The 27,457-nt window shown below is 47.0% G+C and overlaps 2 protein-coding genes and 1 long non-coding RNA gene across 15 annotated transcripts in view; 1 reads left to right on the top strand and 2 right to left on the bottom strand.

The window, feature by feature from the left end:
• Positions 1 to 27,457, top strand: part of LOC308466147 (rap1 GTPase-activating protein 1-like) — an 88,354-nt gene that overhangs the window by 35,410 nt on the left and 25,487 nt on the right. For 4 of the 12 annotated variants that reach the window (XR_013980676.1, XM_080986745.1, XM_080986743.1 and 1 more), the window contains exons 14-18: positions 2,290 to 2,361; positions 3,192 to 3,278; positions 4,631 to 4,765; positions 8,115 to 8,279; positions 10,997 to 11,100. Coding sequence is in view for 10 of the 12 variants with exons in the window: in XM_080986745.1 (XP_080842871.1) it covers positions 2,290 to 2,361; positions 3,192 to 3,278; positions 4,631 to 4,765; positions 8,115 to 8,279; positions 10,997 to 11,100 (563 nt within the window). In the remaining 2 variants the exon portion in view is untranslated. Of the gene's footprint in view, positions 1 to 2,289; positions 2,362 to 3,191; positions 3,279 to 4,630; positions 4,766 to 8,114; positions 8,280 to 10,996; positions 11,101 to 13,450; positions 13,568 to 14,075; positions 14,206 to 14,311; positions 14,415 to 15,987; positions 16,798 to 17,778; positions 18,490 to 27,457 lie in introns of those variants that run through there. The other 8 variants (XM_080986748.1, XM_080986742.1, XM_080986751.1 and 5 more) reach the window with 7 other exon arrangements.
• Positions 11,107 to 15,990, bottom strand: LOC308466351. Its single transcript, XR_013980788.1, has 3 exons — positions 15,887 to 15,990; positions 13,791 to 13,848; positions 11,107 to 11,967 (listed from the first exon to the last, which is right to left on the bottom strand). It is a non-coding gene; the product is annotated as an uncharacterized lncRNA (long non-coding RNA).
• Positions 19,800 to 27,457, bottom strand: part of GSTK1 (glutathione S-transferase kappa 1) — a 44,658-nt gene continuing 37,000 nt past the window's right edge. For both annotated transcript variants that reach the window (XM_080987013.1, XM_080987012.1), the window contains exons 2-8: positions 27,246 to 27,327; positions 25,467 to 25,595; positions 25,048 to 25,148; positions 24,607 to 24,642; positions 22,303 to 22,419; positions 20,874 to 20,967; positions 19,800 to 20,248 (exon numbers count right to left, since the gene is read on the bottom strand). In XM_080987013.1, coding sequence (XP_080843139.1) covers positions 20,205 to 20,248; positions 20,874 to 20,967; positions 22,303 to 22,419; positions 24,607 to 24,642; positions 25,048 to 25,148; positions 25,467 to 25,595; positions 27,246 to 27,327 — 603 coding nt within the window. In that variant the 3' untranslated portion in view covers positions 19,800 to 20,204. The remainder of the gene's footprint in view (positions 20,249 to 20,873; positions 20,968 to 22,302; positions 22,420 to 24,606; positions 24,643 to 25,047; positions 25,149 to 25,466; positions 25,596 to 27,245; positions 27,328 to 27,457) is intronic.

The following is a 27,457-nucleotide window of genomic DNA, read 5'->3' as shown; positions in this document are numbered from 1 at the left end:
CATGACTAAGCCGCTTCTGGCGAACCAGAGCAGCGCACGGAAACGCCGTTTACCTTCCCACCGGAGCGGTACCTATTTATCTACTTGCACTTTGATGTGCTTTCGAACTGCTAGGTTGGCAGGAGCAGGGACCGAGCAATGGGAGCTCACCCCGTCACAGGGATTCGAACCGCCAACCTTCTGATCGGCAAGTCCTAGGCTCTGTGATTTAACCCACAGCGCCACCTGCTGCCCCCTAGGTGGATAGAGAGGGGTGTCTAAATGTGCCTAGAAACTAGCCTACTGTACACAGGTAAAAAATAACAGTTGTTGCTGTGCCCACTTTAGCCGCTAGCCCTGCTACCCGACCACCCCAACATGTGGCCCATGGAAGGTTGTGCAGAAAGAAATATATGAAAAGGGTTTCCTATCCCTCCTGTATAGCACTACAGCACTTTAAATCTTAGCCCACTTCTTTTTTTTCTTTTAACTTTGCATTGGTTCTCTAATCCTTGGCTACAGTGGGGAGAAATTGTGGAGCACTAGCCAGTCTCTTGCCAGTACCTCTTTTATTTACTTACTTATTTTAGCGGAATTTACTCACTGGTTAATCAAAAACCTCAAAGTGGTTTACTTTTCTTCCAGCCGGAAGAGAACAGGAGTCAAGGTGAAATTTCACCCTATCACTTCTTAAGTCTTAAAACATGCAGAACTGAGGCTCCAGTCCTTTAGTCCTCTATTGTTCTGTGTACTTTTTCTGATAAGGAGTTGTATCATTCTCAGACGCTTTGAAGTGTGTGCATTTCCCTCTCTTATCCATGCGTAAGTACACATGAACCTTGGTGTACACAAGTGACACTCCTGGTAGCAATGACTCCTACTGGTGATCAAGTGTCCAAGCAGCACAATGACTTGGGAAAGTCAGCTAAAACAACCCAAATAATGTCAAGCATTTTAGTTTAACTTCAGTGCTATATTAGCAACCTGGACAAATACTCAAATAAATAACAGGAGGGGGTGTTAAGGTGATGTCATGGACTGGCTTGACGGCAGAGGCACTGGCTGGGGAAACCCCAAAGGAAGAAGGTTCAGAGCCAGGAGACTGATGATGGGATGGCGATGAGTGGTCAGAGAGAGCAGAAGAAGCAGAGTAGGAGGAGGTGTCGGAAGCTGAAGAGGTAACAGGGTTTAGTGAGCAGGAAGAGGCTCGGGCAGAGAGCAGTCCAGAAGCAGAGGCAGGAGAGGAGGGCGGCCAAGAAGCAGAGATGAGGCAGGCTGCTGAAGTACTTTGCAAGAGAAAACAGGGCACATATGCAGTTCTTGCTTCAGGTCACCTACTTTTAATTTGCCACTTTAAAGCAGACTGAGGTCACATCCATGCCATACCCTTAAACCACATGGCTTCCTCCAAATAACCCTGGAGCAAATATTTTATATCATGTAGACATATTCCTAAACCAAATATACTGGGATTCAGTTATGGAAGGAATAAAAAAACCCCCCAGGTTATGACCTTCTAAGAGACGCACTAGTAATATTATTCAGTTAGCTTAAGGATAGAGTTGAAGAAGAAGATTTGGAAATGGTTGGGGTTTGTTCTTTGTTTTTTGTTTTTGTTTTGCTAACTGCAGCAAGAATGATACTATGTCCAAACTAGAAAAGTGCTTGCTGTCCCTCCATAGATCACTGGCTAACTAAAATCCAGGACATGGCATGAATGGTTAAGCTAACAAATTTGATTTGTTAGAGACGGAAGACACCATGAAAATATGTTTGTAAATAAACTGAGTTTATTTATCCAGTATTATAATAACAAGGTGCAGGAGTCAGCCAATCCATATCTATTGTTGAGGGGAAATTAAACAAATAAGAACACAGCAGGAAAATATAGTAATTAGTTTTTATGTGATATTTATTTGTAAAATAATGCAAGTGTTTAATGTATTGGAAATATAGGAAAGGTAGTAAGTATAACAGACACTTGGTAGTGGAAATAGCTTTTATGTGTTTTGATAGTCGAAAAAGGAAGAATACTATGATTGCAATGATTATACTCATCTGGAATATAATGTACTAATGTGCATTTATTTGCATTTTTGCAATGTTATAAACGAGTGGGGGGGCTGTATATGAGATGTTGCTAACATCTCATATCTTTTGTGCTCTCTGCTGTTTAGCAGTTTCATCAGACAGCAGTTTAAAACTGACAATGTTTTAATATTATCCTAAGGCTGCAGACCTGCACAGACCCTACACAATGGTCATTCTGTCTGTACTCTAAAACCACTCTGTCCCTTCTGATGGTTGCAGGTTTCTGTTACAGCCCGTGATGACGTCCCTTTCTTTGGGCCTTCTCTGCCAAATCCAGCAATATTCAAAAAGGTTTGTGTGCAGCCAGAAAAACAAATAAATGCTTACAGGGCAGTGGAATTCTGGTAATGGTTCCTACATTACGATCTATTTATATGAAACTTTTCTGTGCAGCTACCTAGGGCTTGGAAAAGCCCCAAACTTGTGACAGCCTGGGCTCTAAAATATTGTAGCACCTATGAACCTGGAAGCCATTTTTCCAGCTCAACTTGTGTTCTTAGATGTGGCTCTAGCATTCCCAATATTGCCATTGTTGTCATTTAATATGTTCAGAAGCACCTAAAATAGATGATGCCAGTTTCAGCGTAAGCACCTTCTAGCATCAGTACTCACCAGCTAAGAGGATTAATATGCATTTTCGGAAAAATTGCAGTACAACATAGTCTACTTGGTCTTTATAAATAGGAAATGAGGGATTGCCTCTTTAAATGAATCCATATGCAATAGATTTCCCTGCCTGTCAAAAGCTAAAGCACCATAAGGAAAGATAGCCTTCATTTCCTATATGTCTACATACTGGAAAGGGTTTTTTTTCCTTGGGAACTGGGAGGGCATTTAGGAAATCATGAATTTTTAGAGTGGTACAGTCCCACATGGTTAATTTGAATGTATTCTTCAACTCTACAGTGCAACCCATTGAGGTGAATAGAGGAATATTCTTGTATCTGTGTTTGTTCCTGTGCTTTGGTATCAATATGCAATCTAAGTATTAGCTTGCAAAGAAGTATCCTAGAACCTTCATCTCTGTGCTTTGTGGCACCAAAACAGTTCTGGATATATCTATAAGAAAGGGTCTTGTAAGACATCAATGCTGTGAGTGAGTATTCTCCTTCTTCTGACAGGGCACAGAGTTCCGTGAATTTCTTCTGGCAAAGCTTATAAATGCAGAGCACAGCTGCTACCATGCTGATAAATTTGCTAAGCTGGAGGTGAGTCGGTTTACTTTTATTTGCATTCATATATCTTAAAGAGCAAAGCTTGGTGTGACTACCAGGAAGTAACATATTGGTGATCAATGACAGGATGTGAAATGAAATGCAGGTTCAACAATCAATACATAAATCCTACCTAGGACTTTCTACACTGCAGCTGTTGCATGGGGAGGGGAGGGGTAATTCCTCCTGGTGACTTTAAACTCAAAATTACACTTTAGTAGGAACTGAAATTCCGACAATCGAATGAAAAGCACACTATGTAAGTGTGGCAACCACATTCTAGCCACCCTGGGTCACCTTGGGGGAGACCTGGCCACAACAGAGTGTACTCCTCTCTTGTACCCTCCCATTCCCTATTTAAGGTACTCAGTGCCACCAGATAAGAGATTAACTACCGTATTTTTCGCTCTATAGGATGCACTTTTCCCCCTCCAAAAATGAAGGGGAAATGTGTGTGCGTCCTATGGAGCGAATGCAGGCTCCTTGGCTTCAGTGATAGCAACACAAAGCCTCCAAAGTGCAGAGGGAGAGCTCCCCCCGTGCTCCGGAGGCTTCGCGTTGCTTTCGCTGAAGCCGCCTGAATCCCCTGCGCTCGGTTCCCGCTGCGCTCGGAAGGCTTGCGGATAGCCGCCTGAAGCCTGGAGAGCGAGAGGGGTCGGTGCACACTGATCCCTCTTGCTCTCCAGGCTTCGCTTCACTGGAGAGGCGCTGCACAGTTTTCCCTCTCTGCGCAGCACCCCTTCAGCGAAGTGGGAGGAGAAATGGATGGGGCTCCCTTTCTCCTGCCGCTTCGCTGAAGGGGCGCTGAGCAGAGAGGGGGAGAATTTTTCCCCCCTGTTCTCCTCCTCCTATGGTCCAGTGCGTCCTATGGTCCAGTGCGTCCTATAGAGCAAAAAAAAATATTTACCAGGCTACCTTTATCAAACAGCCTCCAAATGTTCCCCGGGGTCTCTGAAGCCTCCTTAGGTAGCTGATGTTAAATATTCCCTTGGGAGCAAAAACAAATTTAAATTGGTTAATCACATCCACTTAGACTCATGGAATTTTAGAGCTGGAAGGGACCCTGAGGGTCATCTAGTCCAACGACTTGCAATGCAGGAATCTCTTTTTGCCCAACGTGGGGTTTGAACCCACAACCCTGAGATTGAGTCTCATGCTTTAATGAGAGTCCATAGAGCTATTGCAGCTCTATGATCCAGCTGATTATGTAACTTACCCACATACAGAGCTTCTTTCTTTTCTGTCACTCAGCCTGATCTTTCTTCCTTTCTGATTAAGCGTGCACCCTTCCCTGTTTCTATCCTATTTGTTTTTTTGAAACGTGTTCTCCTTCTCTTCTGGAGCAGGATCGTACCCGCAGTGCCCTCCTGGAGAGCCTTTATGAGGAGTTGCAGATTCGTAGCCGCAGTATGATGGGCTTGGCCTCTGGCGATGATGACAAAATGGAGAATGGGGGTGGTGGCTTCTTTGAGAATTTCAAGGTGAGACAGGGAATAGGTGATACTTAATCTCTCTCTTCCAGTGTAATTTTGCATTTTCCCATTTCATGCTGCGCTGGTGAATATTGTAATAATACTTTGCATTTTGCCCATTGGAGATATTTCAATACATTATCTTAGTCATCCCCACAGCTGCTCTGAGAGGTAGGTCTGTAGCATTATCTCTGTATTTTAGATCTTGCCAGAGGGGTGCAGGTGGCTCAGAGATGGTAGCTTACCAAAGGAAGGAACTTCCTAGCTCTTAGATTAGTCTCTTAGCCACCATCCTACGCAGCTGTCAATATTTGCTTTTCAGAGAACAGATTCCAGCAGGCTACCCGCAGAGGACGGGAAATCAGCCACAGGTTTGGGGCAGGGCAGGTTGGGACAGCAGTTGGTGCCTTGTAAACTGGCCACCTTGCTGCTCAGCAGTACACCTCACTATGCTGGCTGAGGTGGTCTGTAATGTGGTGTTGGACAACCTCAGTACATTGCTTCTGGGATAATTCGGTGTCCATACTAAGGACAAAGCCTTGATTTAGGCTTTACCTCAATGTATGATAGGTGGTGGTACTCTAGATGTTGTGGGGGGCGGGGTTGAATTAACCCCATTGTAATGGTCAGACCATTATCTGGCAAAGTTGGGTCTTGCAGTGTCATTCCCTCCTTGCCATTAGGATGGTCTGCCCCCAGAGACTTACGGAATCCAAGGGGTTCTGGAATGCTTGGGGGGATTTTTCAGAAGCCAAGGCTGGCGGTCCTGTTGAGCTTCGGTGTCGCTGTGGAATAGTGAGATGCATTGAGTTGGTGACACAATTACTCCCGAGTTCACCTTCCAAAATTGTGGAGCCTGGAGAACTCGCTGGGTGTCTATGGCTCTCCAAGCCATGAAACAGGATAAATGAAGTCTAGAATACAGTGGTGCCTCGCAAGACGAAATTAATTCGTTCCGCAAGTTTTTTCTTCTTGCGAGTTTTTCGTCTTGCGATGCACGGTTTCCCATAGGAATGCATTGAAAATCAATTAATGCGTTCCTAAGGAAACCGCCTTCAGACCAGGTCCGGGGACAGTCTGTCCCCCGACCTCTTCTGAAGGCTGGGGGGGGGGGGACAAGGGCTTTTCTTCCCACCCCCAGCATTTTAAAAAACCCCGGGACAGCGGAGGACTTCTCCGCTGTCCGGGGCGATCTTAAAATGCTGGCGGGCGGCATTTTAAAATCGCCCGGGACAGCGGAGGACTTCTCCGCTGTCCGGGGCGATGTAAAAGCCCCTGGGAAGGCAGGCAGGGGGGGACAAAGATTTTTGCCCCCCGCCCGCCTTCAGAAGAGGTCCTGGACCTCTTCTGAAGGCGGGCGGGGGGCGAAAGTCTTTGGCCCCCCCCGCCTGCCTTCAAAAGCTGCCCAGGAAGGTAGGCAGGGGGGAGCAAAGACTTTCGCCCCCCGCCCGCCTTCAGAAGAGGTCCTGGACCTCTTCTGAAGGCGGGCGGGGGGCGAAAGTCTTTGCCCCCCCCCGCCTGCCTTCAAAAGCTCTCCCGGGAAGGCAGGCAGGGGGGAGCAAAGACTTTCGCCCCCTGCCCGCCTTCAGAAGAGGTCCTGGACCTCTGGCGCTGCCTTTCTCCGCTCTCCCGGGAAGGCAGGCAGGGGGGAGCAAAGACTTTCGCCCCCCGCCCGCCTTCAGAAGAGGTCCTGGACCTCTTCTGAAGGCGGGCGGGGGGCGAAAGTCTTTGCTCCCCCCCCGCCTGCCTTCAAAAGCCGTCTGCGATAGCGGGAAGCTCTTTCCTGCTATCCCGGACTGCTTTTAAAATGCTGGCGGTGGGGAGCAAAGCCTTTCGGCCCCCGCCGGCCTTCCTGGACCTCTTCTGAAGGCCGGAGGGGGGGAAAGGCTTTGCTCCCCACCACCAGCATTTAAAAGAGGTCCCCGGAGATTTCCCTATGGGCTTTCGTCTTGCGAAGCAAGCCCATAGGGAAATTCGTCTTGCGAAGCGCCTCCAAAACAGAAAACCCTTTCGTCTTGCGGGTTTTCCGTCTTGCGAGGCATTCGTCTTGCGGGGTACCACTGTACTATGGTGTACGATCCAATGCGAAGTTTGTCAGAGATGTGCTAGAGCACATAGTTGTGCCTACTGCAAAGAAGGCTTAATTTGCTTACCCCATTGCACCCTTGAGTCAGCAGAGATGTGCTAAGGGGGCTGCCAACCCCTGTCACTGGGAATAGAGTGCCAGCTGTGACATATTTGCCAGTGGCTTTGAGAATAAAATCACCAGCCTTGAGCTGAATGCTACCATTATTACAGAGCTGGGTGAGGTGTCCAACACAACATCTTGCCCAATCTTGTGGGATCAGCTGATGAGGTTTGAGGACAAGGTGGGCAAGGTGTTTGCAGTGGTTTGGCCCACATGTGTGCTCAACATCTGGCCATCATGACTCATCTGAAGTACCTGAGCTGCGCTGGCTGCCTCCAGGGGGTGGTTCATCCGTCTTTGCATGAAGGGTTGGTGCCTGCTGCCTTGGAGGAGGCAGTGATGCAGCAACTCCTGAAGAAGCCCTGCTTGAACCCTGAGGAACTTTGATGACTAAGGACCAGTCACTAATATTAGACTACCACCCGATCATGTTTTGGGATAAGGTGCTTGAGATGGTCGCCCAGCTGCAGACACCATTGGAAGGAACTGGTTATCTTGACCCCTTTCAGTCTGGGTTTAGGTCCAGTTTGAGGACAGAATGGCCTTAAGCATCCTGATGGATGCCCTTCTTCAGGAGAGGGACAGGGAGAGTGCAACTTCGCTGCTTTTGCTTGATCTCTCAGCAGCTTTTGATGCCATTGACCACAGTATCCTCTTGTTCCTTCTCTGCGAGCTGGTGGTTCTGCTTATATCTACAGTGCCAGGTTCAAAGAATAGTGTTGGAGCAGGCATAGGCAAACTCGGCCCTCCAGATGTTTTGGGACTACAGCTCCCATCATCCCTAGCTAACAGGACCAGTGGTCAGGGATGGTGGGAGTTGTAGTCCCAAAACATCTGGAGGGCCGAGTTTGCCTATGCCTGTGTTGGAGGATTAAATGTCTGCCCCCTGGTGGTTGTGCTTTGGGGTGCCATAGGCTAAGGACAACGTGTGTGTGGTTTTTATGAGAGAGCTCTTCAGGAGGTTGTGGGTTAGGTTAGCAGAAGCGAGTTCTGTCCACTTGGAAACAATACCTTGTTTGCCCGAGTCCTGTAGGAAGCCGAGCGTTTCTGAGCTCATGCCTGTTCCTTCCGCTTCCTTCCACCCAGCCCACCAGCATCCTATAGTGCTTTTCATGATGTCCTTTTGTGTGTCTGTGAACGTGTCTGTCTCCCTGTTGCCCTTCTCTCCAGCGGGTGATCCGGGGCCGTAGCCAGAGCCTGGATACCATGGGGATAGCCATGAGGAAGCAGCACCAACAGCAGCAGCAGCAGCCATCAACTCCACCCAATCGCCCAGCTACTGCTGGCCTTGCCCTCAACCAGAGTGTCGCTGAGGGGCCCAAGGCTATTGCTGCGGTAAGGTATTGGGGAGGTGGCGTCATGGGATGGAGACCAGCATGTACTCAGTCTTTTGCCACTATCTCCTGCTACTGTGAACCCGCTGCTCTTCAACATTATGTGTCTCCAGCTATTAATGTCTCCTTGTCTTGGTGGTGTTTTGTGGCTATTTTCTGTTGGGCTTCCCGCCACCCCATCTCTCTATGTTCATTTCCCTATCCTGTTCCTCTGAGACCCGATTCTATTCATTTGCCGATTCTGACTCTGAAAACAATTTGAGGAACAGGGAAAGCATTTAGGGAGGATCTGAGTAAATGTGCTGTTGGTTTTTTTAATTGCTGAGCACTGCCTTGATGTTTTATGTGAGTGGGCGGAATATAAAAACTTTTACAGAGGAATAAAAGATGCTGATGATACCCTCAGAAATTTCATGTAGACATTTCACGTTTGGTCTTGGGGACAAGATGAATCCCTTTGGGACCCTTTAGCATCGATGCTGAGCAGTAATTCTCCTGCAGCAGTTGTGGCATCAGTCCCCAAGGCAGGAATGGGACCCCCAAAACCCTATGCCACAGATTCCTAACACAGAACAGGTTATCCATAAGGGGTACAATGTTCAGTGATTCCAAAAGCTACTGAGAGACCCAGGAGAATTAGTGAAGTTGCGTTCCTGGCATTCCTCTCTCGGCATTGTTATTCTTTGGAGTGACAAGGGTGGTTTATGTGCCAAAACAGGCCTGAAACTAGACTGAATTTTAATTTTGAGGGAACTAAAAAAGATTCCATTTATAGAACCTCTCCCACCACCTTGTTGATGGCTGGAGAGGTTTAGGACAGTGTGTTTGTTGGGTAGAGCGTACTGCTGACCTTACTTAGGATTGTTCCACCCAAGTATGCTCACCTTCTGGCTATGGACCACTTGGGGGAAATCTGCAGCAAGTTAGTTTTGTCTGCCAAGACTTGACTGTTCAGTGATGGACTGCATGGCAGGGTGAGATGAAGCAGTGTCTGGAATGAAAGAACTAATAGCTAGAAGTGTTGCATTAGTGGCTCTTCCTTTGCTTGGCATTAATGTTACCAGTGCATTGGTGCTGCTCTAGTTCAGGGCATCCTCTGATTGTCCAAGTGGGCATTCAGTCCTTTGCACAGGCACTGAAGGCACATGATGAGAAGGCCATTTTCGAGAGTCTGGAGTTGCAATTATAGTGTGGAAAGCATGCTTATGTGAATTTTCATTCTCAAGAGAGTGCTCAAGGTGAGACCAGCACAGCCACCAGAGATGCTGTAGACTGAACCTGGGACCTTCTGCATTCAAAGCATATGTTCTGCTATCCCTGAGCCATACATGCCCAACTCCCCTGGTGATAAGAAGCATGGCACAGAGTGAATTCCTTCTGCGCTGAGGTTCCTCTGGCATGACTGGAAGAAGTTGGCAAAGTCGATATCTAAGTAGATGTGGCTTACATCTTAAGCCCGCACGGTTCCAAAATTCTCAGTCGGATGTGAGTGCGTTGTATGGTTTGGAGCAAGCAATTTAGTGTTTAATCCAGTGGTGGGATCCCATCAATCCCAGCCAGTGTAGTGCAATGGTGTGGAATGGTGGGACTTGTAGACTAGAGCATCTGGAAAGCCACAGGTTCCCCAGCCCAGGTTTAATCGGCTCATTTGACAGCACTCTAAATATGGCACTTCAGAAAGCTGTATTTGTGATGAAGCTTTTCATTTCTTCTTTTCCCTGATCACTGCCGGGAATTTAGCAGGTTTTCCAAACACTGGATGGAACTCAAGTGTCACACTGTGATGAATGCACAAGCCTTCCCTCCCATGTGCTGTTATGGGGGCTCTCACAACCCCTCAAGCCAGTTTTGGGGGCATTCAGGAAGGGATGGAAGCCCCATTGCGCAAGCAGAAGTCCTTGTGCAAGGCTCATTTAGGTGAATCCATCCTTCCATGTCTGGAGAAGCCAGGAAAGGCATTGTCTCCTTTGGGTAATTCTGCAGGGAAAAGGTGATACCCACCATCTGCTGGAAGTAGGAAAAATGCCAAACAAATGTAAGGAAAGGGGGCGCTCTCTACTACCCCCCCCCCCCAGCTTTACTTTTTCTCCCTTCCTTTTTGGGCTAAGCTAGATATTGGAGTAAACATACAGCTAGTGCTGGAAACTGCCTTTAGATGTCTAATCCCTGCCCCAGCCCCTGGCACACACTTTGGCATCCCTGGTAGAAGCTGCATCCCACATCGCCCTGCCCCTGCTCCAGATCTTCAGCTGCTAATTAGGTAGGGAGGAAAACTCTTCTGGGACAGAGGGAGAAGATGTGATGGGTTCCATTTTGGGTAGCAGGTGCACATTTACTGTAATGTCTAGCTTAGCCCTCTGGGGCTGTACATGGCTTTACCTTGTGCTTTCCTGAGTCTTTATTTCCCCCTGTTGCTCTTTCATACATGCATTTCTGTCTACCGATCTTTCCATTTCTCCCTCCCTCTCTCTCTCTCTCTCGCTCTCTCATATGTGTGTCGCTCTTTCTCTCTCTTGGCTGTTTGTCCAACTTTGACAGCTCCCACATCATGCCTGGGCACCTTGTGACTCTCTGGACTGTTAGCATGGGGTAGCAATGCAAGGACAGGCTCTGGAGCCCAGTCTTCCATTTTCCATCTTCCCTCTAGCTCTTACCTTTTCTGCATCCTCCTCTTCCTCTGTCTCTCTTTTTTTCCTACTGTCCTTTCCTCCCCTCTAGTCCTTTGCCCTACCTGGGAGAAGCCCGTCACGCAACCGAGGTAGCCGCTTCAATGGGCGACGCAGTAGTGCAATTGGCATTGAGAACATCCAGGAGGAGAAAAGGTACGGACTGGGCTATAGGGACTTGGAGGACTAGAGGGAGAGGGATGGCTAGGGATGGTGGAGAAATTCGGTTTGCATCTATAGGCTAGCTTACCTAATCAGCACTTTCCTTAACAATAGGCAGACCAAACCACAGCTTCCCTTAAAATTTGCGCACCTCTGGACTTTGCAATGAAGTTCTCCAGTCCAAGTAGTGTGCACAAAAATACACAGCCTGAGGGGCTAAAGTGTGCGTATGAATGCATGAGTGAAAAGAACATGCAAAAATGCTTTATATTAGGGAAAATTGCTTTGCAAAAAATGCGTATATTAGGGGAATTTTGCTGTAAAATTCTGGTGCATTTTCATAATTCCATTAAAATTTCATAAAATTCTGGTGCATTTTCATAAAATTCCATTGAAATTCCATTTACATACAAACTGGTTTTTCAACAACAACAAATAATCACAAACTGATGTGGAATTGTGGGGAACCGAAATTATGATGGGTGTGTGTGTGATGAAATTGAAGCCTAAATGGAGACACTGGATAAGACTCAAGGGAAGAGTGGCAGAGAGGAGGGACCACGTGCCTTGAGCCATAGGCACATATCAAAGACAAAGGATTGTTTGGAAGAGAGGTGAAGGTGGTATTATTGAGGCATCCTTCCCAGTTCTGTCTGCACCCATTTTGTTTACCTCTTTGTTTCATCGGATTTGGTGAAAACCACCAAAAGGACGATAGTCAAGCTCCAGTACAGGCAGAAGTTCAGGTACAAATCTCATTAAAGTCCAATGGAAGAGGTAATGACAGTTGTTTAACCTTAGCCGCCGTCAGTTCATGCACTCAGAACAAAGAGTATTTTATGTGTGTATTGCTCTGTCTCTCTATAAAAAATAAAAATCCCACAACTTCAGTTTTGCCAAAGGGCCATTGATTGGGAGGAAGGACAGAACCCAACCCTGCCCTGCCCCTTACAAATTGTCTGCTGCTGAGTCCCATCCCCACAAGTCTCACCCTCTTTGGTGGTACACTTAGGCCATCATGGAAGCTAGAGCAACAATTGAAACCACTTATTAAACACTTATTAGCATAATTTGTGATTCAGCTGCTGACAATGATTGAAGTCTACTTAACAGTGCAATCTCCATATCTACTCAGAAGTGAGTCCCATTCACTTGTGGGTTAGGGTTATTTACTCCCCAGGTAAGTGTGTGTCCCTCCTCCCCGATTTAGCTATACCTTCTGTGCCACCCCCTTTGTGCCGCCCCCTTTATCCTGCTGCTCCAGTAAAATTTGACAGGATCATTAAAGCTAAAAGAAGCAAATGCTGTCAAGAGATGCCCCCATGTGTCTTGGGCGGGCAAGGTCTCCTCCGTTTGCTGTCTGTCTGGTCCAAATCTGGTTCAAAGATAAGGAATCAGAAAAAAGGGGACCAGGAGCCGTGAAGTTGCCCAGTGATAGCAGCACCTAGACATTCTCCTGATGTTTCCCTATAATGGTGAGATTGTATTGCAGTTCTATTTAAATTTCAGCAATTATTTCTAAATTTGCAACTTATACATGTGAATTACCATCTGTAGATTTGTTCTCATTTTTTTTGCAGCGTATAACTAGCCACCCTACTTTTAAGTCATATGCAGAATGACCTGGCGATTCTTTATTCTGGAGGCTGCAAAGTACAGCTGGAGCTGCCATCCTCTCCCAAGACTTTTGGCCTTTAAAGCTCCTGTCCTCAAAATGAGCAGAGCTAAAATATTGAAAGTGAAATCTGATGTGTCCTGCATATTAGTCAAACCTGTGCTATATATGTAGATAGGAGAAGGGACCAACCTACTTTCTTGCAAATTTGAGTACACACAGCCTGTATCTCTGCTTAAATCTTTCTTTTCATGATTAGAGTGCATTTCAGTTGGAAAGAGAATTCTAAGTGAGCTAAACCTAAAAACTGTTGTTTCTGCCAATCAAGATTCTACATCATGCAGTATCATGGGTCTAAAATGTATATAAAATACATTTTAGTTTTGACCTGTTAAATTGGCCTGTTCACCATAATTGAGATTTGGGCTAAGAATGGGAAAGCCCCATGAACCAATGGAAACAATAGTGAATGAATTATGTACTGTTTATATATATATATATATAGTTCAATGTGCTGTTTGCTACAGAGAAAGGCAGGAGGCCATGCAGGTCACTGGCTAGACTTTTGGGAAAGGGTCAGTTTCCATTCTCATGACCTTTGGAGGAATTCATTCTGTCCCCATATGGGCTGAAGGAGAATTTAAGAGTCTTAAAGAAATGAAGCCACTGGATTTCATGCAAGCACATTTGGCTCCATGTTGTAAATGTTTTTGTTCCCTTTCCTCAAAGCAAAGACATTGCTGAAAGGATACAGAAAGTGTTGGAGAGCCCAGGGCCCTTCTTTGACCTCAAGTCGGACGGCTCTTCCAGTCCCAGCTCCCCAGAATTCCCCAACAGGAAGAACAAGTGAGTTGAGAACAAAAGAACGCTGGGAAGCCTTGTGTAAAGTGTGGGGGGGGGGGGGAGGGAACCTCCACCCTGCTATGTTATATTAACAGGAAAGAGAGGGTGATTGAGCCAATATAGAGTAGTGGACTAAGCCTTTGGAAACCAGGGTTCAAATCCCCAGTTGGCTATGAGGCTCACTGGGTGACTTTGGGCCAACTGCTGTCTCTCAGCCCAAGCTTACCTCACAGGGTTGTTGCGATGATAACAACGAGGAGAACAATGTATACCACCTTCAGCTCCTGGGAGAAAAGTTGAGATATACATTTAACGAACAATAAACAGTGCTTCATTTTTAAATGTGCGTATTGAGCTCTAATAAACTAGAGGACCTGAGCAAGTCTGGGCAGGCTTTTAAGACTTCTCACAAAGTGAGGCTTTTGTCACAGAGGCTTATGAACTGTAATGCTGGGCTGGTGGCCCTTGAGATTTATGAGAGTGATGATTTGGGGCTTGTGTGTTCCTCCAGCAGAACGCTCTCCGGTCAGACATCAGGGTATTGCGTGATGCAGCCCTTGTCCCGTTCCTCGTCCAACGTGAGCAGCTGTTGCAGCGGAGTGAGAGAAAATGAGACGTCGGAGGAGGAGGAGAACGAGGCGGTCAGTGTGGGGTCTTGGAAATCCCCTTTCTACTCAAGTAGTCCTCCTGTCCCAGCTGAGCAGCTGCAGCATCCTCTAAGGCCTGTTCCCCATTTCTCTTGTGCAGGAGTTGATGTGTTCCCTTGAAGGTCCCCAAAAGCAGGAGTCCCTGACTCAGAGCGCGTGGTTAGACGATAGTGTCTGCACACCCAGCAGTACCAGCTCACCAGGTAAAAACCAAACGAGTTCTTGCAGGTTCTAGGACAAGACTTGTTTGGGTGAACTAATGTGTCACCTTTGCATTATCATTGCTGCTGCAAAGCCATCCCACATTGCACTGACAGCAAGTAGATGGGAACTTTCCCATGTTGATGTCCCTCATGGAGGAAGGATGATAGCACAAGAAGGACTCCTGTGCCTATTTGCATGAGAAGGACGTGGCTACAATTTTCCAAGTGAACCAAAAATTCACTATCCTTTTGAAAAAAACCCAGTTCTGACCAAGAGGCAGGAATCATTTGAGAATGACGGCTGTCTTTCCTTGCAGCTGGAAAGCAGTACCACACTTTCAGCTGCTGAAGAACTACCTGGTTTCTTTACAATATGCTAAAGCAAATCAAATACATCCTCTTTTCTTTCTCTTGATTCTTCTTCCTCCTGACACATCCTAGAGAGGTGGGCTCTGGCTAAAGGCATGAATAAAATGCAGCATCGACCAATGACCCAATGTGGTACATTCCTTTCTTACAGGGACCAGCCACATGCTTCTGGCAGCTTGAAGGCAATATGCCTCTCCTACTGGTGTTCTCCAGCAACTGGTGTTTAGGGATACAATGGCTTTGCATCTGGAAGTTTCATTTAGCCCTCGTGACCAAGAACCATTAATGGACATGTTCTCTGTTTTGAAACCACCTGGGGCTGATGATGATACCTTTAAAATGTGTTACCACATTTGAACGTATTTAAGTGTTGTTTGGTGGTTTATTCATTTTTTAAAGCAGCATGGGGAGACCCCAATTTGGATCAGGACTCATAAAGGCACATTTTTTCCCCCTGAACATTATTCAGGGTGGGTTACATTATAATCATGCAATGAAAAACCAGGAAAACAGGTATAATGGTTTAGGCAATTATAAAAACAAGTAAACAATTCTAAACAAAAGCAGTGGATAATAGGTTGAATATTATGCTTGAAATTTATGTTCTAAGGCTAGGAGGGCTGAAAATGTAAAACAGTGTCTACTGAGTATCTCTACAATGGTAAAACAGGGGCAGTAATTTACCAGGGACAGGTATCGGAAAATGGCTGATGTCCCAAGCAAATTAGCAGTACTGTAGCATCCTGTATATGGGACGCGGGTGGCGCTGTGGGTAAAACCTCAGCGCCTAGGACTTGCCGATCGTCTGGTCAGCGGTTTGAATCCCCGCGGCGGGGTGCGCTCCCGTTGCTCGGTCCCAGCGCCTGCCAACCTAGCAGTTCGAAAGCACGTCAAAGTGCAAGTAGATAAATAGGGACCGCTTACTAGCGGGAAGGTAAACGGCGTTCCGTGTGCTGCGCTGGCTCGCCAGATGCAGCTTGTCACGCTGGCCACGTGACCCGGAAGTGTCTTCGGACAGCGCTGGCCCCCGGCCTCTTAAGCGAGATGGGCGCACAACCCTAGAGTCGGACAGGTCTGGCCCGTACGGGCAGGGGTACCTTTACCTTAGCATCCTGTATATAGTTGGCAGGAGCCTGAGTGGGGAAAAGTGCCCCAGAAATAGCTTGATTTAACCTTTCTAAATAAAATGCTTAATTCCTTTCAGTAACTCAGCTGCTCCCTCCAAGCAGTGCTGCAGGCTCCATGGAGAAGGGGAAAGGCAGCAAAGTGGATGCTCATCGTTACAGTCCAGTATGTCCTTCTACTTTTCTTTTCCCCATGACATTAAGGAGGCAGGGAGGTGATTTCATGGGTTCTTCGTATACTGGAAAGCAGGGGGGTAAAGGGAAGAATGCTAAAGAAACTGCCACTTCCTTGTTCCACAGGCCTCCATTTTGTGCTGTGTGTGATGTCATCGCTGGAGGGGTGTCTCAGTGCATGCTGGGTAATTCTCAGGTAATCCACACCCTAGGGAGCCTCGGTGCCCTAGGGTAAGGGGACAAGGGCATGTGGGCAAAAGGTGATGGAAAGGAAGAGGGCTCTCTTGGTCACCCTCCGCATTCCCTGATGGGAAAACAGGAGGCTGACTTTGTGGCTCTCCCCAGACACACAGGCGGCTCCTGTGTCTTCTCTTCCCAAACCCCTCACACCAATCTGAACTTCTTTCCCAAGACAACTGCTCTGTGCCCCCATCACAAACACACCTCCGCTGCATCTAGCAGGGTCTGCAAGTTTCTTGGCGAATTCCCCAAGATCCTTGTTTCCCACAATGCCCTTTCCCCCCAGCCCCATCCATCTCTCTGTGTTACTGCAGCTTTTTTTATTTTTTTGCGCTCAGTCATCTCTGCTCACTGGCTAGCTTTGTGCTTCTGTCAATCTGTTTCCTGCCTCTGTCATTGATGGGGAGGTGCATCCTTCATTAGTTTGTCTTCAAGAAAGGGGGAGGGACTCCCAAGGACTGTGGAAGCTTTTCAAGGTAATCAGATGCCTTTTCCAGGGGGCGAGTTACTTGCCCCCCGAACAGTACCTAATCGGACACAATGATTATATTCTGCCCAGGTTTGTTTCGGTGCAAACAGAACTCATTGGATGGTTACTTGTGCCCCACAGCTTTGGGTGGCCACAGGAGGTGCCATAAGAAGCAAAAAACTCAGAATTGCACTGGTCTGATTCATATACCAATTTGTAGCTTTGTTCAGATCCAGTAAAGGTAACCCAACTAACTTGGCTGAATTTGTCACACAGGGGACGTGTCGGAGCACGCTTGCAAATTGTCCCAGTGGGACTTGGAAATACGTTGCGTTGAAATGCTTTTCACTTAATCAGCCTGGCAGATCTGAATACTGCCCTCTCAGCTGCATCCATATTATATTATGAGATTGCTTTTCATGGCTTAAGGGAAATAAAAGAATTCTGTAAAGCTTCCCATGAGATTTTGCTCATCCCTGGTTGTGTGTCTCCATATATGAACCTGGATTCTTTATGGAGATTGCTGGTAAAAGACAGGCCGCCTGGTTCCCCACCTGCTGTGCTGCCTGGTATAGTATTGCTCCGCCTCTGGTCTAGGGAATGTACTTGCCCTTCGTTAGCATTCACAGATGGAACTGCTTTGCTTTGTTAAGCTTGACCAAAGGCTGAAGTATAGGAAGAACAAAGCTGCTTATAGAATCATAGAATCATAGAGTTGGAAGAGACCACAAGGGCCATCGAGTCCAACCCCCTGCCAAGCAGGAAACACCATCAGAGCACTCCTGACATATGGTTGTCAAGCCTCTGCTTAAAGACCTCCAAAGAAGGAGACTCCACCACACTCCTTGGCAGCAAATTCCACTGTCGAACAGCTCTTACTGTTCCACTGTCGAACAGCTCTTACTGTTTGACTGCTTTGGGGTCCCGTGATCACATCTGTCCCTTGAATCTACTCAGCTGTTATCAACTTCCCTGTCTGTGCTTGCAGGATTTGATGCCAAAGTGAGACCTCAACAGCAGCTCACCCAGATGTCCGGAGGAGTTGGATGCTGGACTCCCCAAGAACGCCTGACCTGACCTTTCTGCTTCATTCAGTGACAGCTGCACCACAGGCAGTAAGGAAACCAACCACAAAAGTCCAAATCGTGGCATTCGCTCACCCACATGTGTCATTCTAGTTCAGCAACCTCAGGAGATCAGAAAGTCAAGAGGGGGGAACAGGGGTCTCCTGCCATAGTTTCAGAAACAAACAAGAGGAGAGAGATCTTTCTGTCTGTCCTCATAACTGCTAAAATTTAAAAACCCAAGATGTGCCCCCACAGGGCCTTCTTAGGAAGGCTGTGTTTGTACCCATTCTTCTGAGCACAGGCTTTATAAAACTAAGGAATGAAAGCCCTTATCACTCTAAGGATGGCACCTGGTATGTGAGAGCTCCTCAACTGCTTTATGCAGCATAGGTATCTTGTGCCAAAGTGCACAGGTGTCTGATAGTGGGAGGGGTTTGTGTTCATCTCATCCTTCATGGGATTCAACAGGTCTTTGTTTGGTATCTCACTGTACAACAGTCCCTCCAACCACTCCATTCTCCCTTAAGTCTCTGTGCCATCAAGAACCTATAAATGTGAATTTGTGACCCTTGCTCCATGCTTGTTGTGTCTGTGGTGTCTGGGCTTGCAATAAAAGACTACTGTGACCAATATGCTCTGATCTTTGTTGTGGTCTCTTAAGTGTTCCTGCCAAGAACTATTTGGGGTTAAAATAAGGGGTCTGGCCTGCACCACATTATCTTCTCGTGCCTTATTTTAGCAAAGACGAACAGGTAAAAACACTGTGTGACCTTCAGACAGGTCCACCCCACTGAAAGTGTGAAGCACGAGATCAGTTTAAATTCTTTGGTCTTGGGATGAAGTGCTACACACACTTTTGTCTTGTTCTTTGATGCACAGTGACACTGATCTCAGCATCCAGATACAGGTTTCGGATACAGGAGGAGTTCTTGTTAGTAAGCAAAGGTTGCAAATTGGGAGGAAACACACATCCACCAAAAACCTGTGTGACCTGAAATCAGGGTGATTTCTTGTTCTTGTTTGTTTGTGAAGCACAACACCACAGCGATTCATAGAATAGAATCATAGAGTTGGAATAGACCACAAGGGCCATTGAGTCCAACCCCCTGCCAAGCAGGAAACACCAGCAGAGCACTCCTGATTCAGCTGTGGCACTTAAGCAGAGGATGTTCACCAAGCACAGAAGAAATCACTTCCTGCAACTAACTGCTCCACTTGTAATAAGGCTCACTGCAGACGCTTCTCCCAGGAGAAGAGGGCTTCAATGCTGGAAATGCAATGGCCCTTCTTTCCCTTCTCCACCCACAGTCTCTCAATGTATCCTAATCTATGTATATTTATCTTGTCTTGTTTAATTAAAGTACAGAGGTACCTCAGGTTACATATGCTTCAGGTTACACACGCTTCAGGTTACACACTCCACTAACCCAGAAATAGTGCTTCAGGTTAAGAACTTTGCTTCAGGATGAGAACAGAAATTGTGCTCTGGCGGTGCGGCGGCAGCAGGAGGCCCCATTGGCTAAAGTGGTGCTTCAGATTAAGAACAGTTTCAGGTTAAGAACGGACCTCCGGAACGAATTAAGTACTTAACCCGAGGTACCACTGTACCAAACAGTTGTTTCAAGTTGTGTCTGAATGAAATTAAGATTCACTGATGGTGCGCGCACGTAGCGTATGAAAAAGGTTCTCAACTCCTGGCATTTCTTGTTGGTAGTGGAGGTCGTGACAGACCCTCTGATACCCCAAGAGTTGCTGGCAGTCAGAGTAGACACTACCAGACTACAGAGACGTGGTGCGTGTCAGTTTCCGATGTTTGTAACGCATCTGAATTTCAGAAAAGAATCAAATGTTGCTATTATGCAACACTTCTGGGAATGGCGCAGGGGAGCTGTGCTGTTGTCCACAGCACTTTGAAGCCCTCTAATGACCAAGTTGGACAAGATACACCTCCAAGCCCCTTTTATTATGCCATTACATATCCCCAACAAAGAGCAGTCTCTCATGAAGAGCAATACGCACCTCATTGACTCACACCATCTGTATCAATTTCTGCAAGCAACTAACTATATTGCCGGAAACAGCAACCAAAACAAGCAACTAAAAGTGAAGCTTCTTTGTTAATGCGTATCTACATCTCCGGTATGCCAGCAACTCACACGGGTCAAATGTGTGTTAGACATAAAGCAGTGTGATTGGGGTGCATTGCATGTTCATATCATCGCTGTGTTGCCTTCTCTAGTATCAAAAATCGTGTTTATGGGGTTGCCTTCTGCCCATCAGCCCTCCTGTGTTCACCTTGTAGAAACAGACGCTTAGAAATCCCATTGTTCCTCTGTAACTCTCAGAGCTAAAGCTTAGAAGATGTGGGAACTGGTCCCAGCCATTTCTCTCCTGCAAAACAAGTCGGAATCGGAGAGCAGATTAGATTCAGAATGCAGAAGGGGGTCTTAAAGAAGCAACAAGTTAAGCCAACACACCAATTCAATAGCAGCAGTGGGAAAATGACATTAATTCCCTACTTCATCTGATAGGTTACTAGATTAAGGCAGTTTGTGTCACTACAACTGCCTCAGAAGTCTGGGTATTTTACAGGAAGTCAGACAAGGGGAAGGGATCAAACTCTCCAAAGGGCCAGCAGAGTGATGCCTAAGCTATGCAAATTCAACCTGAAGGCAGATGCTTACAAAACTGAATACTCCTCCATTAATAATTCCCAGCACAGTGAAAACTAGGCTAGGCAAGAACTCTTCTGTCAGCCACAAAAAGATTAAATGAAGGAGCATTCAGTCATGCAAAAGGTACCACATTTGTGTCGGGGGGCGCCTGAATAACCTGAGAATCTCTAGACAGAGTGAACGGCATGGACTGGAATATTCAGTATACAGCCTGAGGTATTTAAAGTTGTTGAGGTTTTTTAAGTACCTGCAAGTGGCCAGGACTTTCCTTTTGGCATGTTAGTCCAAACTGGAACCTGAAAGACCATTAAATGATAGGCAACAGCATTAAAAACACTCACCCAAGAGATGTCCCAGCAGCTCTAAACGATCCGAACCGAAGAGAAGGTGAGGCTCTTCATTAACGTGAGCGACAAAACATGGCAGCCCAAATGCCTGAAGGAAGACAGACGACACAAGAGTCGCAAAGGGGGCACTGCTTCATCTACACACTTTGATGCAATGTACATGAACCTGCAAAGCTCAAACGGGTTCAGGTTGCCTTCTGTGTTTGGTGGCTGCAGATTTATCTTACACTTAGGTTCTTAAGAAAGATGGAATATATATCGGAGCTTGAACACTGGGAAGTGAATGTGGTCACTTCCGTTCTGTTAGGTTGTCTGAAAGTAGCTTAAAAGCCTGATGGCTCACCAGGACACACAGATCCAGGAATTTTATACTGAATCAGTATACTGGTACATCTCGCTGAGTACTTGCTGAGTACAGTGGTACCTCGGGTTAAGTACTTAATTTGTTCTAGAGGTCCATACTTAACCTGAAACTGTTCTTAACCTGAAGCACCACTTTAGCTAATGGGACCTCCTGCTGCTGCCGCGCCGCCGGAGCACAATTTCTGTTCTCATCCTGAAGCAAAGTTCTTAACCTGAAGCACTATTTCTAGGTTAGCGGAGTCTGTAACCTGAAGCGTATGTAACCCGAGGTACCACTGTACTGTCTTCACTGACTGCCAGCGGCTCTCCAAGATTTCTGACCTGCCCTACCTGGCTTCAGGGAATCCAGTCCCTTCCATGGTGGGCAGCCAAGAATTAGATACACAAGAGGAGTTCTTACCAAATCTTTTATTCGATATTCACAGCTCTGAAAAGTGCCTCTCCATTGCAGTAATGGCATTGCTCCAAGCAAAGCCCCACTGCCTGCGTCTCTCCTATTACATGTCATCCCTATGTTGGCAGATCTGTGCTTTCTGTTCTCCTACTTTCCATGCCCACCAGGTTCTGGGAGAAGGGGGATCTGGAATGCTTTCTAAAGACACTGAGTTTGTCAGCTGTCTCTTCCCTGGTGCTGCTCCCCTCCCAGTATTTCCCAGCTTCTCCCCTCTACAGCCTCTGAACTATGACCTTCTGCAAACCAGTGTTGTAAATCTATACTGTCTCCTCCTTCTCTCAGAAGGAATCCAATGATGATTGAACCTGCGACCTTCTGCATCCAAAGCAGATGGCCCGTTTCCCTATTGTTTGGACATCCAGGCACTTGATTCCTCAGGGTAACCCTTCAGGAAAAAGGGGCAGGGGGTGGAAGATGCACAGCTGCTGATAAAGTATTTGCAAGGAAGAGGAACCTGCAGAGCTCAAGACATCCATTGGACTCGAGTTCCCATCATTGCTGATCACTGACCCTACTGGCTGGCGCTGATGGGAGTTGGGGAGTCCAGCAGTATCAGTAGGACCACAGCTTCCCCTGCCCTGGCCTGATGCGATGCCAGTGTCTCACCCCATATTTTAGTGCTTCATCTGTTGTAGCTTTCAGGCGATTCTTCACCTCTGGTGAGGAACTCATTTCCAGGAGTTTCCGAGCTTGGTCGGAGGACAAACCTGCTCTCTCTGCAGCCTGAAAAGAGACAGATGGAGAAAAGCAAGTGCCGCAGTCGCTATAGCCAAGGTTAATTGGATAACGCTTCAAAAGGTCTCCGGTACTGACACAGGAATTTAACCGGCATGGAGTATTTTAAAGGAGAGCACAACAAAAACAAAAAATGAATTTGCTTTGCTGAGAAGCAGGTGCAACCAGCAGGCAGGGGAAGTGCTGGTTTTGCAACCTTGCCAGGTTAGATGCACACACATGAAATGACTTGTTCCCAGACTGTCAATATTAAGCTACGCTAAATTCTGACCATATGGCCCACACAGCTGAGCATTGCCTCCCGGACAGGAAATGGCTCTGCAGAGTGCTGGGCAGAGATCTTTGCCAGGCCTGCTTGGCTGAAGCTGCCAGAGACTCACCATGGGGCTTTCAGTACACAAAGCACACAGCCTACCACTTAACCACAGATCCTTCCTATACATACCAAAGAGCACAAAACACTGCAAGAGAAATAGGATGCAGGTCATGTATCAGGACGTTCTGAATATGTGGGCGCAGAGAATTTTCACCAGGGAGTGCAGAAAGCAGTCTAAAGCTACACTGAATTGCTTTCATTGAAGTCAGTTTTTCCCCCCTTAAAAAAGGGGGACAACACCAAGAAAGCCATGCTAGGAGGAAAATAAAATCACACAAATCCTCTTCTGCATATTTTCTGTCTGACTAGCTAGAACTACAAAGCTAATCCTTCTGCACTGCAAGGTTACCTGAGAGCCAGTGTGGTGTAGTGGTTAAGAGCGGTAGCCTCGTAATCTGGGGAACCGGGTTTGAGTCTCCGCTCCTCCACATGCAGCTGCTGGGTGACCTTGGGCCAGTCACACTTCTTTGAAGTCTCTCAGCCCCACTCACCTCACAGATACAGATAGGTAGCCGTGTTGGTCTGCCATAGTCAAAATAAAAAAAATCCTTCCAGTAGCACCTTTAAGACCAACTAAGTTAGTTCTTGGTATGAGCTTTCGTGTGCAAGCACAATAATACTACAACCAGACTTAACACGGACACTGGCACCAGAGCCTGCAATAAACCCAGATGCCAACTTTGCTGCCACATACACCCGGACAACACCATTACTGGCCGCAACAACATCACACATACCATCTCGGGACTATTCAATTGCTCATCATCTAACATTGTGTATGGCATCAAATGCCAACAGTGTCCTTCAGCTCTCTATATTGGACAAACAGGCCAAACCTTACGCCAAAGAATAAATGGACATAAATCTGACATCAAGAATCACAAAACAGAGAAACCAGTAGGAGAACACTTCAATCTCCCAGGACATTCTATACAAGATCTCAAAGTAGCTGTTTTACTACAAAGGAATTTCAGAAATAGACTGGAAAGAGAAGCTGCTGAATTGCAACTCATTACCAAACTTAAAACCATGGAGAGACCTGGTTTGAACAAAGACATTGGATTCTTATCCCATTATACATGACTAAGCCATTTCTCACCTTCTCACCCCTTGCCTTTTCCTGTAAGACCTATTACAGTCGTTAAGAGTCGTCAGCAGGCTCATCTCAGCTATCTGCCAATCTCCCATTCCCACCACCCTTCTGAGTAATACCCCTCCCCACCTTCTCACTATATAGAAGGATCTGGCAACTTCTGTTTCAGTGTATCTGAAGAAGTGTGCTTGCACACGAAAGCTCATACCAAGAACTAACTTAGTTGGTCTTAAAGGTGCTACTGGAAGGATTTTTTTTAATTTCACCTCACAGAGTGTTTGTTGTGGGGGAGGAAGGGAAAGGAGAATGTCAGCCGCTTTGAGACTCCTTAAAGGGAGTGAAAGGCGGGATATCAAATCCAAACTCTTCTTCTTCTTCTTCTTCTACCTGAAAAGCTCTTCCTGCAGGTCCGCAATCATGAAGTCAAGAGTATAAACTTCTGTCGCAACAGAAGAATGATCACCCAGCAGATCTCCACAGGCCAGTCTACAGCACCTAGACCAATTCATCAACCTCAGGTCCCCAAATGCTGTTGGATTGCAACTTCCATCATCCCCGACTACTGACCAAATGGACTATGGATGATAGGAGGCTGCAGTCTAACAGCATCAGGAGATGCAAGGATGAAAAGCGCTCATCTAGACCAGGGTGTGTCACAAACGGGAGTACAGAGAGTGCTGCAGAACCGCAAGAGAAAGAAACTTACTGCCAAGATGCTCTCTGGCTGGGTTATGTCTTCATCCTGAAGAGACAAGGAGTAAGGCAACCGATTACAAATCTTTCATAGACAAGAGACTGACTGTGCAAGGGAGAGTGAAGATATCAAAAATAATTAACTTCCTTCTGCTACAAGAAACAAAGCACCAAGACACACACACACACACGGACAAGGGTGCCATGTCACTCGCTTCAATCAGGAGTGTAGAACCTGTGGCACTTTCTGAACTTTCTGAACACACAAGAATATAGAAGTATACGGAGGGATTCTGGGCCCTGTTAATTTAATCAAAACCATACATTTTGATAAACGGGGGGGGGGGGCAGGGGCGGGGATGCCCTGCTTTATTTGTGCAATTGATAAACGGAAGAAATAATCGCGACAGGCACAGAAGCACCTGGAGAGACGTACGAGTACAACCATACTCACGCGGGACCAAATGCGCATCCAAAGTTCTCTAGACACGGGCTCCAAAAACTGCGGCTCTGCCATATCCACGGCTGTGACAAAGCGCATGGCTTTCAGACTGCCTGCATTTGGGCACAAAAAGGACCAGAGTCAGCGTAAATGTTAAGAGGGGAGGAATCCATTGCTACAAAATACCAAAAAAAAGAAAAATAAATAAAGTGCCCTGCCCGTTGTCAAAGAAGAAGAGGCCAACCCCCACATTAAAAAAACCCTTATTAGGAAGGTTGGCTTGCATAAAAATTGTGCACTTGCTGAGAGAGTCCTATTTTTGTGGGGCAGTTTCATATGGACTCGGAGCTGCCACAGACTCATTGTGCAACGCTTCTCAGTTCTTCTCCATTATCTCCATGTATCCCCACCAAACATCTCCCTCTGCTTACCCTTCTCAAGAACAGTCCCTAGGAAATCCTTTATGAGATGCAGTGGCACCTGGTAGAATTTTGCCATTCGCAGGAGGTCCTTTGTCATGTACTCTCCTTTCTTCGGCACCAATGCTGGGGGTCTGTTACCTGTTGCAGAGAATAAGGAGATTTCAGAGACAGAGGCTACTATATCCTACGACCTCTCATCCTTACAGCGTCATCATCATCATGGGACGCGGGTGGCACTGTGGTCTAAACCACTGAGCCTCTTGGGCTTGCCCATCAGAAGGTCGGCGGTTCGAATCCCCATGAAGGAATGAGTTCCCGTTGCTCTGTCCCAGCTCCTGCCAACCTAGCAGTTCGAAAGCACACCAGTGCAAGGAGATAAATAGGTCCCACTGCAGTGGGAAAGTAAATGGTGTTTCCGTGCACTCTGGTTTCCGTCACAGTGTCCATTGAGCCGGAAGCGGTTTAGTCATGCTGGCCACATGATCTGGAAAGCTGTCTGTGGACAAAGGCTGGCTCCCTCGGCCTGAAAGCGAGATGAGCGCCACAACCCCATAGTCACTTAATTGGGTATATAAGGGGTGTGACCATTTTTCAGGTGTCCTGGGTCCACACTGCATAAGACTGTCTACACCAAAAACCAGCACCATAAACGTAGCCCAGTACCTAACTGGCAACTAGTGCCCTTCTTTCAACAGTGGATACATTACTCCTGCGAGCAGCCAAACAATGGCATTTTGCATCACCTTCCAGACCGACCTCAAGGGTAGTCCCACATACAGTGCATTGCAGTAATCTAGCCTGGAGGTTACCAGTGCATGGGCAACAGCAACCAGGCTCTCCCAGTCCAGAAACAGCCATAGCTATATCAACAGCCCGAGGTGTTGTTGTTTCGTCTTCCTTAAATGAATTTCATCAAAATTAGCCTTCACAACCACTAAGTGCAAGATCTGTAATACATGACGCAGCTACAGATTCCCTGATAATATGGAAAGCAAGCAATGAAAACAGAACAAAGATGAAAGCAACACTTGCTTGGGGAAGAAACCTAATTTTACAGGCCTTGATGACTTGGGAAATGGTAGTTTTATTTTCCCAGGGCAAGACTGCATCTAAGGGGGGTATGCAAAAAAGAGACCAATATGGAATGTAGTTCTCGTCTACATATTTTATATACCGTATTTTTCACTCCATAAGACGCACTTTTTCCCTCCTAAAAAGTAAGGGGAAATGTGTATGCGTCTTATGGAGCGAATGCAGGGGGGGAGGCAGGCAGGAAAAGCACACAAGCTCCACGTGGCTCTTGCAGGCTTTTCTCCAGGAGGGAGAAGGGACTGACGCTGCCAGTCAGTCCCTTCTCCCTCCTCGTAGAAAAGCCCGCAGGAGCCGCGCGCTCCTTAAAGGGTGCGCAGCTCCTGTGGGCTTTTGCGGGAGGTGGGGGTATTGCCATAGCCACATGCAGCCCCTCCGGCCGGGAGAGGCTGCCTGTGGCTATGGCTTCTTTAGCCGCGCGCAGCCTCTCCCGGCTGGAGAGGTTGCGCGCGGCTAAAGAGGAGGCCAAGACAGCGAGTGGGATGGATCCCACTCGCTGTCTTGGCTTCTTTGCTCTTTGGGGCTGGGGGGGACACGGGCTTCCCCCGGCAGCCCCAGAAGCTCTGGGAGAAGCAGACAGGATTTTTTCCCTTGATTTCCCCCTCTAAAAACTAGGTGCGCCTTATAGTCCGGTGCGCCTTATGGAGCGAAAAATACAGTACATTTCAGTTGAACTCAGTTCTGTTAATCAGCACTTACCAGTCGAATGCATTATGCCTGCAAGGAAAACAGGTCGGAAGCACAGCTCCATGTTCCAGATGGGACGGTAGCGGCAGAGAACCTACATCAGTGAGGAAAGTTGATCGATGGTCAGCAGCAGCTCAAAACTCACAGGCGAGGAGAGACAGACAGAGGCAGAGAAATAAAGCTATCGAGAGCCAGCAGGCAGGTTACAGAAGGCAACTTTTGCA

Source organism: Podarcis pityusensis (genome assembly GCF_964106645.2).
Source record: "Podarcis pityusensis genome assembly, chromosome: 17".
Lineage (NCBI taxonomy): Eukaryota > Metazoa > Chordata > Lepidosauria > Squamata > Lacertidae > Podarcis > Podarcis pityusensis.
Note: the sequence above shows the minus strand (reverse complement) of the source record. Positions and strands in the feature narration are given on the sequence as shown.